This window comes from Strongylocentrotus purpuratus, unplaced genomic scaffold, assembly GCF_000002235.5.
Source record: "Strongylocentrotus purpuratus isolate Spur 01 unplaced genomic scaffold, Spur_5.0 spur5_scaffold_4, whole genome shotgun sequence".
In the NCBI taxonomy this organism is placed as follows: domain Eukaryota; kingdom Metazoa; phylum Echinodermata; class Echinoidea; order Camarodonta; family Strongylocentrotidae; genus Strongylocentrotus; species Strongylocentrotus purpuratus.
In genome coordinates this window covers 32,747,796-32,766,699 of record NW_022145610.1, presented here as the reverse complement: position 1 = coordinate 32,766,699, position 18,904 = coordinate 32,747,796, and the positions used below count along the sequence as shown (strand labels likewise).

General features: G+C 38.4%; 2 protein-coding genes across 3 annotated transcripts; one reads left to right on the top strand and one right to left on the bottom strand.

Annotated features, from left to right (window-relative positions):
• Nucleotides 1–689: 689 nt before the first annotated feature.
• Nucleotides 690–9,109, bottom strand: LOC100890134 (phosphatidylinositol 4-phosphate 5-kinase-like protein 1). The gene is made up of 10 exons (XM_030997329.1): nt 8,739–9,109; nt 7,703–8,245; nt 7,136–7,204; nt 6,652–6,803; nt 5,550–5,709; nt 5,006–5,058; nt 4,145–4,257; nt 3,269–3,426; nt 2,497–2,501; nt 690–1,446 (listed from the first exon to the last, which is right to left on the bottom strand). The coding sequence occupies exons 2-10, from the start codon at nt 7,991–7,993 to the stop codon at nt 879–881; spliced, it is 1,569 nt and encodes a 522-aa protein (XP_030853189.1). The 5' UTR covers nt 7,994–8,245; nt 8,739–9,109; the 3' UTR covers nt 690–878.
• Nucleotides 9,110–10,969: 1,860 nt separating this feature from the next.
• Nucleotides 10,970–17,040, top strand: LOC576997 (probable uridine nucleosidase 2). 2 transcript variants are annotated; one of them, XM_011662764.2, is made up of 5 exons: nt 10,970–11,260; nt 12,153–12,391; nt 12,997–13,288; nt 13,966–14,102; nt 14,631–17,040. In XM_011662764.2, exons 2-5 carry the CDS (start codon nt 12,206–12,208, stop codon nt 14,961–14,963), a joined length of 948 nt encoding a protein of 315 aa, XP_011661066.2. In that variant the 5' UTR covers nt 10,970–11,260; nt 12,153–12,205; the 3' UTR covers nt 14,964–17,040. The 2 variants fall into 2 exon arrangements, with proteins under 2 accessions (XP_011661066.2, XP_782350.3); XM_777257.3 differs by having other exon boundaries at nt 10,970–11,447.
• Nucleotides 17,041–18,904: the final 1,864 nt, after the last annotated feature.

Here is an 18,904-nt window from a genome sequence, read left to right as displayed (position 1 = left end):
AGTAGATAATAATTACCAAGTCCGTCTCCTTAACTGGAGGGGAAGACTATTTTGTATCTCGCCAAGACGAAAATGTCTCTGCCCTCATTTTCCCACACTAACCGAACAGCACTACGCCCACCTCTAAACGTTTCTAATAACTAGAACGCAATTCCAACATTAACCTTAGCCCTTAATCTCTGAAGAAATAAAGCGTGGAATAAATTGTGGGAGGAGCACAAATTCTGCTTCTATAGTCCTTTTTTTCTGTATTCATTTCCGCTCACGCAAGCTACCTAACTTACATGACAGATGCCATTATAAAAAGGAAATTGTCCCATTCTATCATTGCCTGTTTGGTTTGAGGTTTTGCTGGATTTTTGAAAGTGGGGGCCGCTGCCTTTTTACTTAAAAAAAAAAAACTTTAGTAAAGCAGATGTTTGGAGGCACAATAGGACACCAGTTTTTATTCTCTCTTTCCCCCTTACCTACATTCTTGTTCTTTCTTGCTCTTCCTTCATCCCTTTTCGGTCTATCATCTTACTCTGCTATCTCCCCTTTTTTAACGTAGGTCTTTATATTTGTAAAACGCTTAGAGACATTTGTGATAAGCGCTATATAAAAAGTAAATATTATTATTATTATTATTTATTATTATACCTTTGACATAATGTATTCAAATTTGTTTGTAAATCTAATTGATGTTTTTGTTTGTGCATATTCATGTATTCTTATGTTGCTTATTGTTATCTTTTGCCAGGGGAGGCCAATTTAATTTTTTAACGTGGACAATACAAATTTGAATCTTTGATTGTCTTTTCTCATAATCCATTCATTTGATTAAAGGAACTGAGGATAGGAAAACGGAGTCGGGGAAACGGCGGCGCCGCGTCTTACTTTCATTCTGTATGCGCGGCGACATAATCATTAAATCGTTTGGCATATTTCTCTGAACTCACGGAAGAAAACGGCGTTCTTGGAGCGATACAGGACTTGAGCATCGTTTCCATCCTCTTCTTCCAATTATACTGAGTAAGAATGTCTATCACTCCAACAAAATAACGATCTTTTTCACCATCGACAACGTGGATAGCGTTATGCACGTTCGGCAGGAGTCTTTGGTTGTGTTCTTGAAGCGTTGTCTTCGACGAAGCGCCCTCTCCGCTTGTAGTTTTGTAGGAGTCCCTGTGGACGCGTCCCAACTCGAAGTCTCCTAGATCCTCGGACATCTCCTGGCTGCCTTTCACGTTTGTGTTGTACTGGAAGTCGGTTCGGAGGTTGACGTCGCTTCTGTGGGTGAGGTCGACATCGAGGGTTTGATCTTCGGCGCTACTGACAGTTCCAGGGAGATCAATGGCTCCATCCATGATTGAGCTTCCTGCATTCGAACCTGTCATGGATGAGGGCCTTTGGCTGTTTTTGGAAACATCGACTGTAGGTTTTGTCCTCGTAATCCCACGAGTAGACCTGCACACAATTAATAATACAAAGTCATTACATTTTTGAAAAACAATTTACTAGATAACTTGTAGTATTTGCGTTTGGAATTTAAGAAAGGTGACTGCTGGATCTTCTATTTCACATTCTCCTTAGATAACATGAGGATCACAATTGTAATACTATATAACTGCCAGCTGGCATAATCCACGATCTTTAAATCTACAAAGTCTTGAGTGCAAGTCCATTTGATGACTGCTCGAACGCTGTAAATTATAACGACGCTGATTAATTAGCTCGTACCAATCAGGCAATAACTTCAATTTAGAAATCGGATTCGATGACTTTGACACACTGAGGAGCATCACTACTCGTTAAAGCCCAAGTCCACTCCAAAAATAAGTTTCTTTCAATAAAACCAGGAAAAATCAGACAAACCAATCAAAAAAAGTTTGAGCAAACTCGGATAACTAATAAGAAAGTTATGAATTTTTAATGACATGAAAAACTTTGAAAATCACTACAAAAATTGGCAACTCACTCATGAGTCTGTGACGTATGGTCCTCACTATCCACTAACTATTTTCTTTATATTGATAATATAAATTTCCTATTTGCACCCTAAGAATCTTATTTCTTCACACCAGCATCCAAGTTAGATTGTTATTAATATTTGTATGTGTGGATGCACAAATAAAGAGTAATTTATGTCCAGTTAAATCATCAAAAATTGAATTTTGATAAACTATTTATATAAAAATCAATAATTATGAAATAGAATATTCAGAAAATAGTATCATTTATTCAAAATTCATAAAAGTTTTTGGGAAATGTCATGCACGCAATATGATACAAATGATATAACCTTGGCAAAGGCATGGGGAAATCAAGTTTTGGGGGATAAAAAGGGAAATTAATGGGATAAAACTATATAAAGCAATTGATAAGTTGTGAGGACATGACGTCACAAACTGATAACCATCTTGGCAATTTGTGTTGTGATTCTCATTGTTCCATAGTTTTACATACTTTTTTCAAAAATTCATAACTTTCTTAATAGTTATCCGATTTTCCTCAAACTTTTTTTGATTGGTTTGTCTGATTTTTCTGCTTTTATTGAAAGTAAGTTTTTTTCGAGTGGACTTGTCCTTTAACATTTTGGATTGTAGAGGTGTCGTGGACGAGTGGATATGTCACCGGACGGTGGATCACAAGGTCCGCGGTTTAAGTCCCACCGCGGCACTAATGTCCTTTGGCAAGACATTGATCTACATTTGCCACTCTCCACCCAGGTGTTAAATGGGTACCCGGTAGGATGCGAAAGCTAATGTGCTTAGATTAGCAAGTGTGCGCTTGTAAAAATGACGCCTGGCTGGAATGCTCCCCAGGGAGTGGAGAATGTGCATACATTGTGTGCGGGTAAGCCTTGAATCCGATGACCGGGGTAATAGTATATATATATTTGTAAGGCGCTTTGATAGGGCCCTCCTGAAAAAGCGCCATATAAGAAATAGTTATTATTATTATTATTATTATTATGGAGTGGGGGGGGGGGGGATATCGGGCTAATGCATGCATCAGCTCGATACAAAGTACGGGTAGCCCAACGATTAAACGAAGATTTCTGCTGACACTTAGATTGAAACGAAAGCCCAAACAATTTCAATTCGTCGACCAGACGACATTGTCCTGATTATGTCTTTAGTAATTCACCGGGAAGGTGTATTGTCAGGTAGCAGATCATGAAACTCACTTAACCATCTGTGCTTGTGTTTCATGCAATGTAAAGCTATCAATACTATTTTTAACTATATTATTTAAAAGACTCGGTTTCGATACTATGTCTTTAAGTGACTCTGATGACCAAGTCGGCCAGTTCTCCGTCGTTCTCTCGCTCGATGGAGTGGATGGCCCGCTGCTCGATCAGGAGACTGTAGTCCATGATGTTAAACCCCTTCAGGAACTCGACATCCAAATCAACCTGTCGTAGAAACCATTGTCTCTGATCTCCTGTGAGGTATGAGATAGCATTTTGAGTTTGATAAATCCCGTACAATAGTATTACAACCAATCAAATTCTGAGATGAACGGTTTTTAATGGCCAAAATGGCTGCCTAATTTATATTTAAAAAAAGGTCCGATACAGGTGCACAATATAGCCAGAGCGCGTGCGTCCTTTGCCTGAATCAAATTTTTTTAGTTTCTGCTTGTTGTACGCAAGCATAAACCTTAATACTTTATCGTAATGACATCCTGTGTTGGTACATTTTAATTCCATAGACTTACAACCTTTTATCATTCCAATACACTGGATAAGAAATACAATATGCAAGGAGACTGTTATGTTGCGGTCCCATAGTCCGGGCACCTTGCATGATATGAAATGCAGATGAAATGACAGTCGCCGAGATTCAAAATCTTAAGTAATTTCTAATGGTTATCAAAATTATGTTTAAACTGTAATTAGTTTTGAATTTTATTTAATGTCAATTATTTTAATAGCGCGCGATCATAAACACTTTCAAGAAATAAACCTAAGGCAGTCTCAATAGTCTTGTGCGTCACATATCGAAATTTGTAAGCAGTACAATGATATATCACATAATTCAAACATGATTTATAAAGGAAATACATTACGGTATTGAAATTGACCTTAAGTTGATTAGTTGAAAGTATTAACGATCCTTTTTTAGTGTAAACATGGGTGGAAGTTAAAAGAAGAACTCACTTATATACAGCTTCTGATCACCAAAGTTGACGTCTTTCAACACAGTCACATACTGGCTTCCTTCTTTCTCTGGCTTTACGTAGCGATTCAAGACACAGCCTTTGAGGTCATACCTTAATGAAAATGATAGACAAATAGTCGTATCTGCTAAGAGCAAGATGAATCACTTAATTTCATCAAATCCTTGATTATCATCACGATTATCAGGAAAAGACAAGGTGAAAACGAGACAAGGCAATGAAGATATTCTGTATAGAAGGTGTATTGAATCGGTACAACAATTATTGCGATATTGATGAAAATTAATATGATATGTATAAATTATGTGCTACGCCTATATAGAAACAAAGTATTAGGCGCGTTATAAATGTGAGCTATTATCATTATTATTATAAGGGAGGATTAGTGTGTTAGATTAGTTCTAGTGTGCTGACATTGGTAATAACTTTGAAGTATGAATTATGTGTGTGTCTGTGTAAATGATAATAACCTTGAAGTATAATAATAATAGTGGGTTCTTGTATAGCGCTCATGTCAGTCAGATTTGACCCTCCTGGCGCTCCCGATTATTACCCTGGCTTTAGCACGGCTGCCATACGGCGCTCTAGCATTTCAAGAAATAAATTCTTACCAGGTACCCATTTACTTCACCTGGGTGGAGTGTGGCAGATGTAGATCAATGTCTTGCCAAAGGAGATTAGTGTGGCGGCGGGACTCGAACCGTGGACCTTGTGATCGACAGTCCGGCGACGTATCTACTCGACCACAACACCTCTAGGCAATGAAAATGCTAATTGTTGGGTCATAATTTAAAATGGGACTCGTGGAAATATTTAGGAAGAACACATATTTTAATCTCACCTGTTATTGCCCTCTTCGGGAGGAAATACACTCTGCATCACAGAAAAGAATTTCTGAGGAAGAATATATGAGAATTATCATCTTATCACGAAGTGTGAAAAGGAAAACAATTCATGGTCAAAACGTCAAGCGTCAAAACATCACTATAACCTGTGAAACCGTTGGCTTTTGAAATTAATTAAAACTTTTATAATTTCAGTTGGTGAACAATAATAAACCTAATAAATCTCGATAAAAGTTAATTATATATTCTTGTTATTTCCAATAAAAATCATTAAGTGCTGAGTACAAAGCTGACACTCTTGTGTTCGTATTATATATTTTATATCACCAGACAGAGGGAGTCGACCATTAAATCTTGGATATTCAACTTAGGTTTCGCACTTTTTCAGTTAAACAAAAGCACAACTAACGATTACCCACAGGGACTAATCAGCTTGAAATTAATTGACTAACATCGACACTTTGAAATGCGCAAAAGATATACAAATATCTTGCATTAAAGATGTATTGATTTTTGATAGGTACCACAGAAGCAACTTACCCCTTTCTTTCCCGGTAGCTTGATGAAGTAGAGCCCATGAATTCTTACGAGCAGTGAATGGGGGTAGTTCGTAAGATGTGTGACGTAATCGGGTAACATATGCAGAAGCACTTTGGCGTCTCTTCTGTTCTCTGTCTTCAGGAAGTACCGCTTATCATTACTGCAAAGGAAATAATGAGCATCAGAGAAATGTCAGACGGTAAAGCATTATGTGGCTTCCATCAAAATAGATGTAAGAAAATGATTCTTAAAAGGTCATATTTGCAGAGCAACTTGCTCTAGCACCGGGGGGGGGGGGGGGGGGGGGGAAGGGGGGGGGGGGTGATTAAGGGATTTTTCTTCCTCTCCCTTTAAAATCCATGCATCTCTCTCCTTCTCTTCCAGCATTCTTGCCAATGCGAAGGGATGTGTGTGTGTGTGTGGGGGGGGGGGGGGGGGGGGGTGGGGGATACCCTCTGGAATATGCTACTGCATGGTGGTCATATTATAACTTGTAACATCGAGCGCCGAAGATCAACATCACATCGCTAGGTTGCCATGGTAGATAATAATGCTGTCCCCGATGACATACTGGCGTCGAGTTACAACATTTTTCAATAATATTTGTATTATTAGGGGGTGGGGGGGGGGGGGGTGTCAGGTTAGATTTTCAAAAAGCTTTTTCTCGCAGGTAACAAAAGGCTCTCGAGTTTCTTAGTCAAGCGTCAAGAAAAGAAAATGAAAAAAGAAAGTTATTCTAAAAATGTTGTCCTTGCCGTTGTCGTCATCATCATTCAACTTCTTATCGTGGTGATTGATCTATAGAATGAAGAAAGTAAGCCATTATGTAGTCTCAGTTAACAACTGAATTATTCATATCCCTTGTAAATTTCATATATTTTGTGTTTTTTCGTAACTAAAAAAAGAGGTGAGCTGGTTCGACTGGAGCTTTGGTTGAATACTATTAGATGTAAGCGTTTATTATGTCACATTCTCAAGAAACATATGTCTGGAAAAATACATTTAAAACGGATATGAAAACTGTATAATTTTGTTTAGAGTGTTGTTGCTATGAGGGAGGGAGGGAATATACGTTAAACCCCCTCTTGACTTGTTTACTTACGTCATAAAGAAGATTTGTCCACTTCTTGAGTTGCTTTTATACTGGATGTATGGTTCTTTATCAAGGCGATCGTAGAACTCTTGACATGAGATGTTTAACAAACTTCGGAGATCTCTGAATACATTCGGTGCGTAGTATCTGAATACAGCTTCCTATAAATGATTTGATAGGAATCAGCGTCGAGAACAAACATTTATAAAGTTTTCTTTCAATTTATTATCTTATATTCATATTACTTTCTGATATAATCATTTCCACTGTAATTGATCTATGGAGACAGTCGTGAAACGGAAATACATCTCTTTAATAATCACCATATGTTAAACTATTGACACGTTACGAAGTAAAGAAAGGAAGGCTATTGACGCAAGTCGATAAACATCCTTTATAATTATATTAAAAGAAAAAATGTAAACCTTATTAACTCGGTAGACTGTTGACTGAATTATATTGCATTGTTATGCTGACGGGTCATAAAAATTACCTTATTTTTGTTTTCCATGGGAATTAAGTGTTCGTCAACCTCACCATAATCGTCAGATTCGAGAGACTCCTATAATTAAAAAAAGAAAAAAACAACTATTCAAAGTGTGGAAAGACGAGGAAATGAGAATATTCATCAAGTCAATGGTAAATGAAAGAGAGATAGAGAAAAAGGGAGCATATAATATATTCAATTCAGTCATATAATATATAGCCATAAAAAACAATATCGACTATTATGTGTACAATAACCATTGATGATTTGTTCAGTCTTAAAATGTCAAAGACTGTCTCTCTACTATTGTTGATGTAGTTCGGTAGTAGGTCTATGTCTATGTCCAAAACAACAAACTGAAAGCCATTTTGTTTGTAATATCCCAGATTTTGGACCTCTCAATGTCAGTTGCCAACTTAAGGATTTGAAAGCTTGTTTTCCTTTTCGAAATTCTTTTCGTTAAATGCAATTAAAATGGAGACAGGGTATGTAGATATTTTTGCCCCTTTAAGTCAAAAGTCATAGAACCAGAACCACCGAATGAGGAATGACTGTCAAAGGGTTAATACGTACCTCATCCGTTTCTAGTTGAGGGTTCTTGCGGGTAGATTGAAACCCCTTCTTAATGGCTGATGCCAAGCTATGAAGATGATGATCATCATTGATCTCCTCCAGCCCCCTGAGCTTCATCTTCACTCGGACATCGGTCACGAGCTGTTTGAAGGTCCTCGAATACTTCTTTGATGACGAACCCGGTGACGACATCGGGGATGATCTCTCGTGAAGATACTGATCTGCAACGGGATGGTTCTCCATTTCATCTGGTGATGTAGGTTTGGGGTTGTGATTTTTGTTGTCCGTCATGTCTTTGTTTGAATTTAATTTCCGCGTCTTGAAAATACAAGGATTGTTGCTCTTTTAATCGCGTCTCAAAGCTCATCCTCACATGTTTCTTTGACTTTCATAGTTTCTTGTTTCGAAGGCCTTTGAAGTCATGTTTTTAAATTATACTTTATCATTTTGACGTCGCATTGAGTTGATGTTTTCGAAATTATTGTCAGTTTTGTATGAGAATACATATTCAAGTTCTTCTCTCATCTGCAAGACAGTCAATGCCTAAAGGGAAATGAAATGGAAATCGTAATTAGTAAATCGCCCTTTTAGCTTCACAAGTAGTTATAATGTGCATGCTATGAAGGCTATACTGGAGTTTTGAGAGAGGATCTTTGAAATCTGCAAGAATATTCAGAGTTGAAGGTAGTAGAACAATCAGTGAGACATATAGATAACGGGAATATATTAATAAAAATCCATCATTATGCACTTTCTATTGTAGGGAGTTGAAATAAAATATATTAAGTATATACTCACCTGCAAGAGGCACCACGTTAACTTTCTATCGACAATTCATGCTATCGATCATTCTCTTTCAATGGCCGCTGATAAAAAGAAGTCAATTATTCTTTTCGGGGAGTAGACAATATCACAATTTCCAGTTGTCGCGTGTGTTGATTTATCGCTGCAATGTATAATAACAATCCGATATAAATGTATATGGTTTAATTATTCACAGTATATCATTTTATGGAAACATTATGTACAGACTTACCGGAGCTCTAATCGTTGACTGGCGATATACCTATCCAGCATAGATTCTGATTTGAGTTATTCTCTCTCGTACGTAATATACACCGGCTTGGTTGGGTATATGCTGCTTGTCAAACTTTGCCATTGGCGCCACTCACTGTGTATGCCAGCATTAATCAAAACTGTGAACTAATAAATTAATGAGTAAACTCCATAGTCCCTGTGCATTTGTAAGTGTGTATGGTATCCATGTCTGGCTGTCGCTATAGCTGCTTAAGGTATTGGCACTGTCAGTTATTGACAAAATGCATTAACAATAAAGACTTTGTACTATTTACCCCAATGGCTTGGGCTTTTTCATTACCATTTGCTTGCACGCTTCAGTAAGAGCAAGATTGCATGACTGCTAGCGGCAAGGCAAACGAAGCGACATAAATAAGCCAGTTCACGGTTGCAGTCTGAGCATGAGCAGATAAAGGTCATTGCAGAACAAATTTTGAAATACACGGAGACGAAATACTGGATACGTGTTCATGAAAGTTATGTAACATTATTCATTCATGCACATTCAGTGCCATCCATGATACACAGGTGGAAGTATTCTTTGAAAAGGGGAAACAAAGGCTATTTATATAGCACCTCCATCGCTGTAGGAGTGATTATTTCAAAATGTAAAAAGTGGGACCTCTTCATGTTTTTAAGATCTGTGGATATTCGGGGTCATTGCAGTAATGTGCTAACCGTGAACTGGTCTATTGAATCGTGTGCTTGTGTGGTTACTAAGGGGCAATCCATTATGCGAAAGGGGAGGTAGTAAGTTATCGAAGGAGGGACTGGAAAACATTGAATAATGAGCAGGCTCATTCTTGTATATGTAATCGCCGGGTATTCTAGTCTTCATCAAGAGATTTCTTTTGAAACAAGGTTAAAGACCGTCAATACTACTGGGCAAGAAGGGATTAGACCACACAGCGAGGTCACTGACAGGTGGCTATCTCATTAACTCAGCTCTCAACTAACATAAGAAAAAGAGGCTTACGGGGGACCAACAGGCACCGATTGGGGAAGTTTTCTATATAGAGGGAGCAAGTAGATATCAGTCTGGCCTGTAGCTAAATTTATAAGTCGAGAAAATACCTTTCAAAATAATAATACGCAATGGCACATGTTAAATAGTAGTGAGTTTTAACTGAGAAATATCGTAATTACGTAAATCCTGAAGGAAGAAAAACGAATTGTAGCCCTTTTTCAACTTCTCTCGGCAAATGTAAATTGGTCAAACAGCTTATTTATATGAATCAAATTCTAGGCTCTTTCTTTCATGTACAGTATAGAACATGATTTTACATAACTTAAACATAAGCAACTTTTTATAGAATTTCTTTACTACTTTAGTTATAATTATGATGTTTATGACGTTTTTTTTACCAGGGGGGCCCGCCCTCCTGGTTAAAAAAAACGTGTAAAAAACGTTAATTTTACCTTTTTTTGGAGATAGCCCCCCCCCTCCCCTGGCGCTCAAGGAGGGGGTGGGGTGCGATGTTTCAAATTTCCGAGGGCCCCCCCAAAAAATTAATGCTCACTACTGCCCCCTCCCCTCCCACCACTGAACGAATTATCGCCCCCTAAAAAATCCTGGATCCGCGCCTGACTATAGGTCTCACTTTTCATTTTGTCTTCTGCTCTTTCCTACATTTTGGGATATTTTGAATTAAGACTATTTATGTTTGTTGTTTGTTTGTTTTTCTTAAGTTATTAAACAATTTAATGAAGCCGGGTGCCGCGCGCAGATCGACTTGGTGGATAATGTGTAGGCCTTATAGGCCCGGATTATTGTAGGCCATGTCAGATACATTTCTTGCTACATATATATATATATATATATATATATATATATATATATATATATATATATATATATATATATATATATAAATAATCAATGTATTCATCCCAGCGCTCATTTATCTATCCAAACATCAGTCCATCTATCCATCAATTCATTCATTCATCTGCTTGCCTTTGGTGTACATATGCATGCCCGGCATCACCCCCCCCCCACCACCACCACACCCCGGCCCTCCCCGCTGGTGGAGTATGTGCATAATTTTGTAATGGAGCTGCTACTCGTTTTCAGGAGCTGAACAAGAGAGCTTATATTACGGAGAGGGGAGCAGTAATCTGGGGACGTTGCGAGTAGATGTAGTACTATTTATCCTCTATTATTTTCAAGATAATTGTGTTGCGCCTGATTCATGAAAGATCAAAATACAAGATATCCTGGACTTTAAATGATTTAAGCCATTTTTTTAATGGTTTAGCTATTTTGTTGGCCTTTGCTTGAGTCACATCTTGGAATACTTTTACACATGGAACAGCTCATCCAGTACTACGGTAGTACGATGGTGTAAAATCTCTCGGCAGTATGAAGATTTCGTGTGCATCATATGTGTGCAGCTCTAACGTTCTCCTCGGAGCAGACGATCGACGGACGTCACAATGTTCACTCTTGAACATCTGAAGTTACAATACCTCTGATTTAAGGTACGCAGATCGTTCTCTGCTCTCTTTAGTTTAGGGTGTAACTTATTAACCATCTTTTCATATAATTTCAAGGTTTTGGTGCCTTACAGAATTGTAAACTTGGAACTAATTGGACACGGGCTACTGCAGCTGGAGCACTGGGCTGGTGTCGGCTTTTGCGGTCGATGTACGCGGACAGATCAGGCTGGTAAGGGCGATGGATGCGGCCTGTTGGAGTGCGTCCCCGAAAAAACGAAACCGAGAATTATCGATGTTTTATCATAACTTAATCACAATTATAATTAATAAATGACACATATTGGTAAAGCTAAGATGATCCTCTTTCAGTTGATACAACTCATATGATGCATATGATATTTTACGCATGCATGAGTCATGAGTGATTAAACACAATTTGAAGATCGAGAGGAAACCAAAAAGTCATTTTTAGAGCGGTATCGGAATTTCAAAGAAAAAAAAAAGAAAATCACATTTCTAGAAAGTTCATCTTCTGCCCTTTCATATGACACCTCAATCAGGAAGAATAGCACATTTATGTTTGTTTAAAGTAATGCTTGCATTTCAATAATTTGATTTGATATAAAAAAAAAAATAGTTGTCACTGGTTGCCAGCCGTAGCTAGTTTAGCAAACAGACAGAGTTGACAAAAGACATACCTCCATTTCGTTGACGATCAGCCATGCACAAAGAAGAGGAAAGACTTGCTATTCGAGAGACTTCATGCTTACTGTACTTGGTTAAATTTCTTTGACGAATAAATTTTATTCCAATTTCTGTTTTTCCCATACTTGTACAGTTGTAGATTGAAGATAATGGAGACTTCTGATTGTCTATTTTCACTTTAATTCTCCCTGTTTTCACTGAAATTCCCCCTATTACTTTTTTCATTCAGATCACCACCATACATTCAACTTTAGTTTGGCAGCATATCCTTGTTATGACATCATGGAGGATAGAACCACCATGGTAATCGACTGTGATGCGGGGATCGATGATGCCGTGGCTATCATGATGGCATTGGCCGAGCCGAGGGTCAATCTTATCGGCATAACATGTGTTAACGGGAACACACCTGTTGAAAAGGTCACCATCAATGTACTGCGGGTCCTGCAGAAGTGTGGGAGACTGGATGTAAGCATTTTTTGAGGTTTTTTTCTTTTTTCTTGTCGAGGGTATACATGCCTTACAGCATTAAAAAAGCATGAAGTGATAAGATTTAGTCGAGTGGTATGACATGCTTGACACAAGTTACATGTATACCTTTTTATGTGTAGAGAGAGAACAACAAGTCAAGACTCATGCATGTGTCCATAGCAATCTGTTCAATTTATGTTGGCTGTCTTAATGTGGTTTTGATATTCAGAGACAAAAAGAAAAAAACACGATATTAAACATGCAAACAAGCTGCTGAAAATGTTATTCACTTTTGTTTATTTAAAGAAAGAATGTTGATCATCTGAACAAGCTGTTCTCACTGGTACAGCTTTCAAAGTTCAGTCAAACCTGCTTTTATTAGTGACCACAAGGCTGTATAGAAAGACCTGTCTACAAAGACCACATTTGTTGTTTCCCTTGAAAATGGTTTCTCATTGAAACATGTACTAAAGGATATGTACATGCAGGCAACTTGCCTATAAAGACCACATTTCTTGTCTCCCTTGGGTGGTCAGTATAGACAGGTTTCACTGTCTTCAGTTCATAAAGGGTAACTGACATGTTACACCTTTTTTCTGCAGATTCCTGTATACTCTGGTACTACGAAAGACTTCCTGGGCACTGCCCCCGTAACATCGGCTCATGGACAAGATGGCCTTGGAGACTTCCCCAACCCAGAGACTCCGCCCTCTGGAGATCTTGTCCAATCAGAGCATGCGGTAGAAGCACTTATCTTCATGGCTAACGAGCACCAGGGAGAGATCACCCTCGTGGCTATCGGTCCTTTGACTAACGTGGCTCTGGCCATGAAGTTGGACTTGCAGTTTACTTCTAAACTCAAGGAGCTCGTCATCATGGGAGGAAACATTTTAGGTAAGACTTTGGCTTGATTCGCCATGATTTTATCAAGTTTATCAAGAGGGAGAAGTAATGTTGATGTAAAATTTAAAAAGAAAAGAACAAAACAGAGACTTCCTTATATTTTGTTTTACCTAATGAATTATCGTTTACAGTAGCCTAGTTTACAGATAAAAGAAAATATTAGAAAACCATGTATATCCCTCCAGAAATTGAGGCAAATGATGAAAATGTGAAAATGATTATATTATTATGAAGAAATAAAGAAGACCAGAAATGATTATTTTACACACAAAAAAAACGTTGATGTAAAACTTATACATGAATTATATTGTACTGAGTTATCGACAGCTGAACGTAAACTCAACGGGCCTAAAATCTTATTCCGTTGGAGATATGTCAGTTCTTCAGAAATGAAGTTATTTAAAGCCCCACTGCACTACTTATAGGTACTTGCACCCTCTATTTAGCAAACCATGCCTAATCGGTGACCATTGGTCCCCCAGGATCCTCTTTTTATTATGTTAAGTGAGAGCTAAATAGATGAGCTAACCACCTGTCAGTGACCTTGCAGGGTGATCTAATCCCTCCTGTAAACTAGTACAGATGGGCTTTAAATGATATTCTCTGATCTATAATTAGTTGTCTAAGTCAATATATATCCAAGAATTTCATTGTTGTTCTGTTTTCAGCCACAGGAACCCGTTTTCCAGCCTCAGAGTTTAATTTCACTGTGGACCCCACAGCAGCTCATATTGTGGTGACTGGAACCCAATGTCCTACAACTCTTGTTCCTTTAGAGACATGTATCTCTTGTAGTATATCAACTGTAAGTTGAGTGTCATGAATTTGAATAATTATGATGATTATTAATAATAATTCTAATTCTTAAAATCTTTGCTCTCATTGCACCTTCCTTTTTAATGTTTTTCTCATAGATTGTGATACTGTTTTGTTTGGAAATATAATAAATATGTAACTTTGTAAATTGTTATAGTTTGAAATAAATTTCTCTCAAAATACCTTTCGTTTTAATTCATTGTCTTATATGCATCTTCTTTCATGAACATCTCCTTAATTTATTTTTGTCTAATAAGATGCCCTCATAGCAAGAGATTTGTAAGCTAGGATTGTCTCTTTGTAAATGGACATCCTCTTGTTTTGTTAGCGCAATCAATTTGGAGTCTAATTAGAGCTTGATATCATACTAGGCACTATACATGTAACCCATGACGTGTTGATTTTGAATTCTAGGATTATTCAGGTCAAAGATCAACATAAATTTTAAGACCACTTATCCTTCATGCTTTCAAATATATAAATTCTTTCTCTATTTTTTGTTTGTTTGATTCCACAGAGCTGGTTCGAGAGCCTACACCATTCCAAGAAGGCCAAGTTTGTGGCAGCCATGTACACAGATCGTCTGAAAAAAGCGAAGACTGATAAGAAATCTGTGTGCATGGTTGCTGATGGATGTGCCATGGTCGTTGCTATCTGCAAAGCCGCAATCAAGAAAGCCACTCACACCCCGTGTCAGATTGAACTCCATGAAGGGATGACGAAAGGACAGATGGTGACGAGTAAGATCTATCGACCGTGGGCTAAGTCATTTCCAGGCCCTGAGATCAATGTCGTGATAGAGCTTGACATGGAGATATACCATACGATGTTAGATGAGACAGTTCGGTGAGAGACGGTTGGCCTAAATCATTGGAAAAATGTGAATGTAGAAGGGTACACAATATGGCATGTGTATTATTTTTTATTCATCCAGGTTAACCTTTGGTGCTTTGAAAGTCATTTCTTCATGAGTCGATCCATTAATGTACATGTAGAACATGGCTCGAGTATGGCTCGTAAATCGCAAGTAAATCGCAAGAATTAACAGAAAGCCAAAATCAGACAATATATGCGGAAGCTGATGGAACAAAGTGCAAACAAAAAATAACAGGCTGTGATTGGCCATTGGAAAGTGACGATAACACTTTTCAGCTGTTGCGTTATTTCAGGCCCTGTTTCCTCTCTCCTTCGTCATTATCATCATCGATATACGGGAGTGAGGTAGAAATGAGGTGAGGTGAAATTGTTTAACAAGCCAGTGTTTATCTAGACCAGTTTTAAAGATAACTATGTTTCGTGGAGTGACTAGAGGTTCTGGCAGTTTATTCCATAGCTCGATGACACGTTTACTGAAAAAACAGCCTCTGGCATTAAGCTTGCGATGAGTATTAAACAGTTTCAATGGATGTCCACAAGTGAATTGGTACTCTGGTCTCTTGAAGAAATGTTCTGGACTGAGTCTGTCGATGCCATGAAGTATTTTGTAAACCTGGATCATATCGTCCCTGTAGCGAAGTGAGAATAGATTGAGTTTCTTAAGTCTTTCAGGATAGGAGAATGAACTCATACCAGGAATCATTCTTGTTGCTCTCCGTTGCACAGCTTCAATCTTGCTGTCATCTGCCATGAAACAGGGGATTCCATGATACAGTACATTATTGAAGATGTGGGCGTACCAGGATTTTGTATAGAGGTATGAAGATGTCCTGATTGGTATTGACAAACACTCTTTTGATGATCCCAACATCTGGTTTGCCTTTTGTATCATAGCTGCGATATGTTTTCGTAAAGTCAAATTCAGGCATTTGCAAGCTAACCAAGCTTGGTACCATGAATGCAGAAGATATTAGATTCTAATGTTTCTGAGTCTGTTTTTAGGCTACAGTACATGTAAATGGGTCAAATTGACTGGTATCCCTGCAGTTTTTTGTTGTCAAAGGTCAAAGGTACCTTGAGTTTTAGTAAAAATATAAAAATATATAAGGATTATGTTATATTGTCTAATCAAGACAAGAGTATCATCTTCTATACATGTATGTTTCATTACATAAGTACTGTGTTCATTGTGAAATTCAGCATATAGCAGCTGAATGACATAAATAGACAGCGATCTTATTTGTGAACACGATATAGACCTCATTTAAAAACATCACCAAACAACATGCAGCAGTGCAGTTAGGCACAAAAGAGCTCCTCAAACAACGTACGTACATGTATACAGCTGCAAGCACAATCATGACATTGCTTCTTGCATGGTGAGATGATCCATGCATGCTTCCTTGCTAAAGAAGAGTCTGTCCGAACTGTCCGTGACGTAGGTCATATGCCTAGTTTCAATGACCCATCCCTGTGTGTCTTTTCCAGACAAGCAGAGGATGGTGGCCCCAAGGATCCGGATGTCTCCATTTGTAGCGTTGTGCATCTGCAAGTTGAACAGGAGGAGATCCGATCGGTGTAAACCAAGGTGGTGGATGATCTTCATACCAGCAAGGCAGCTCTGTGTCTGCCATTGCTTAAATAGATCAGGATGTTGTTAGGTTTACAGGCCGACACCAAAGGCGTTGTAGCAGGGATGCCAGTTTTCAGTCAAAAACCTGAATTCAGGCCCTGGCGATTTATTTTCAGGTCATAGTTTTTCATGTGGCCTCATGTGTGCGTGCATCCTGGATTATAACATGTTGTGAAGGCTTGAGATCATGTGCGGTTTATAGATCATGTTATGCTTTCTGTTGATCTTGTTGCTGTTGTAGACGCTGGTAAGTTTGCTGTCTGCGTGTTGATGTGTCGCATATCACAAATGGAAGGTTGCTCTTGACCTTCCAACCACAAAGCAGACCGCCAACATAGCCCTTCTCTGCCTAAGCACAACGCCTATCAAGAGCGAACTGCCTAGTCCAGCAGAGCTTCGTATGACCGGGGTAATAGTATATTTGTAAAGCGCTTCGAGACATTTGTATTAAGCACTATATAAAAATTAAATATTATTATTATGATTATTATTATTTTGTAGTCCAGGTTCTTCACGCGATCTATCTTACCCCGACAGCGCTAGAGTACGCTTCATAGCCTGTATCGCTTGCTCAACGAATCCGTTTAAATGAGGAAAATGAGCGAACTTGAATCTCTAACTGATGGTTCATGTGGAGACTGGTATTGGAAAGAGACTTTGTCTGAGCCGAATCCTCATGAACTGGGTTAGGGATCGTTGAATCCAGATCCTTCTGCTCATGGATCGTAGGTGGGTTCACACGCTGCTGTGTGTGAGATAACATCTGACCTTCATTTCCAGCAGGTTTGGATGCAATTAGATATAACACTGTCTGTTTTGACCACATATAAGGTACATCTAACCTCCTTTTCATTGTGTCTCCCTGCAATTGCTGCTTTTACCCAGTTGTGGAACGTGGTCTCCTTATGCAGTCAGAATCACCTTTCTGGGAGTGAGGATTCCTTTGACTTTGCCATCTTGTGTCATGTGTTCTGGGAACATCCTTCTGTAGAGGCTGATAGGAAAAATGTTACTCTGGGCTCCAGTGTAAGCTTTCACCTTCAGATTGATGAAGTGTATGTTTGTCGCGTACAACTGTTTGTTTATTTTGAAAATGGAATGGATAAAAATGAGCCGAACTGTGAACTAAACTGAAGGAACAGTAGTTCTTTATGCTGTACTAATTTGACTTGCTTCCATAGTATTGTATGATAGAAAAAGAATGAATTGTACATACACTTAAAGGAAGAAAAAAAATATACACATGCTTTAAATCCCCTTTACTGAATAAGTATGAGAAATTACCTTTAGTTGACGACGAGTCTTTTGAGCACTGACAAGCCAGAGCTGCCCTCATTTCCTCCATTCTCCTAGGCACGTTATGAGCCTTGTGCAAATGGGTGTCTAGCCTCTGCACATGTTTCGCACACTTCGGGCACTTGAAACGTTTTTTGTCCTCTTTTTTTTACCATCGGTATGTCTAATGGGCTCTCTTAAAGACAGAAAAATAAAGATAAAATGGAACAGTAATGAGAGAGCAGTAGGTATAGTAGGTCCATGTACAGAGAACTCTATAAACAATGCCTGGGGCAACTTTTATGATGGAGGCCAATATATATCATTATATACCCGTATCAGACATTTGACAGCTGGTCATTTACTTACCAACTTTCTTTTGAACTTGGATTGTAGTGTATGTCTTATCCTCCTGACTGTTTTTACTTTCCATCTCCTGGACTTTGATCATGCCCACTGTCAAGAATTCTTCCTCTGATGTGTCATCTTCCTCCTGTTGAGCATGTATGTCTTTAGGTTTGAATTTGTTAGTTTTCTTTTTATCACTCTTCTGGGATTGGGTCTTTCTGTCTGGTTTGCCTGATCTTTTCCCAGTGATTGAGCTTTCCACATGCTCTGCAGTTGACGACGAGTCTTTTGAGCACTGACAAGCCAGAGCTGCCCTCATTTCCTCCGTTCTCCTAGGCACGTTATGAGCCTTGTGCAAATGGGTGTCTAGCCTCTGCACATGTTTCGCACACTTCGGGCACTTGAAACGTTTTTTGTCCTCTTTTTTTTTTTTACCATCGGTATGTCTAATGGGCTCTCTTAAAGACAGAAAAATAAAGATAAAAAACTGAACAGTAATGAGAGAGCAGTAGGTATAGTAGGTCCATGTACAGAGAACTCTATAAACAATGCCTGGGGCAACTATTATGATGGAGGCCAATATATATCATTATATACCCGTATCAGACATCTGACAGCTCGTCATTTACTTACCCACTTCCTTTTGAACTTGGATTGTA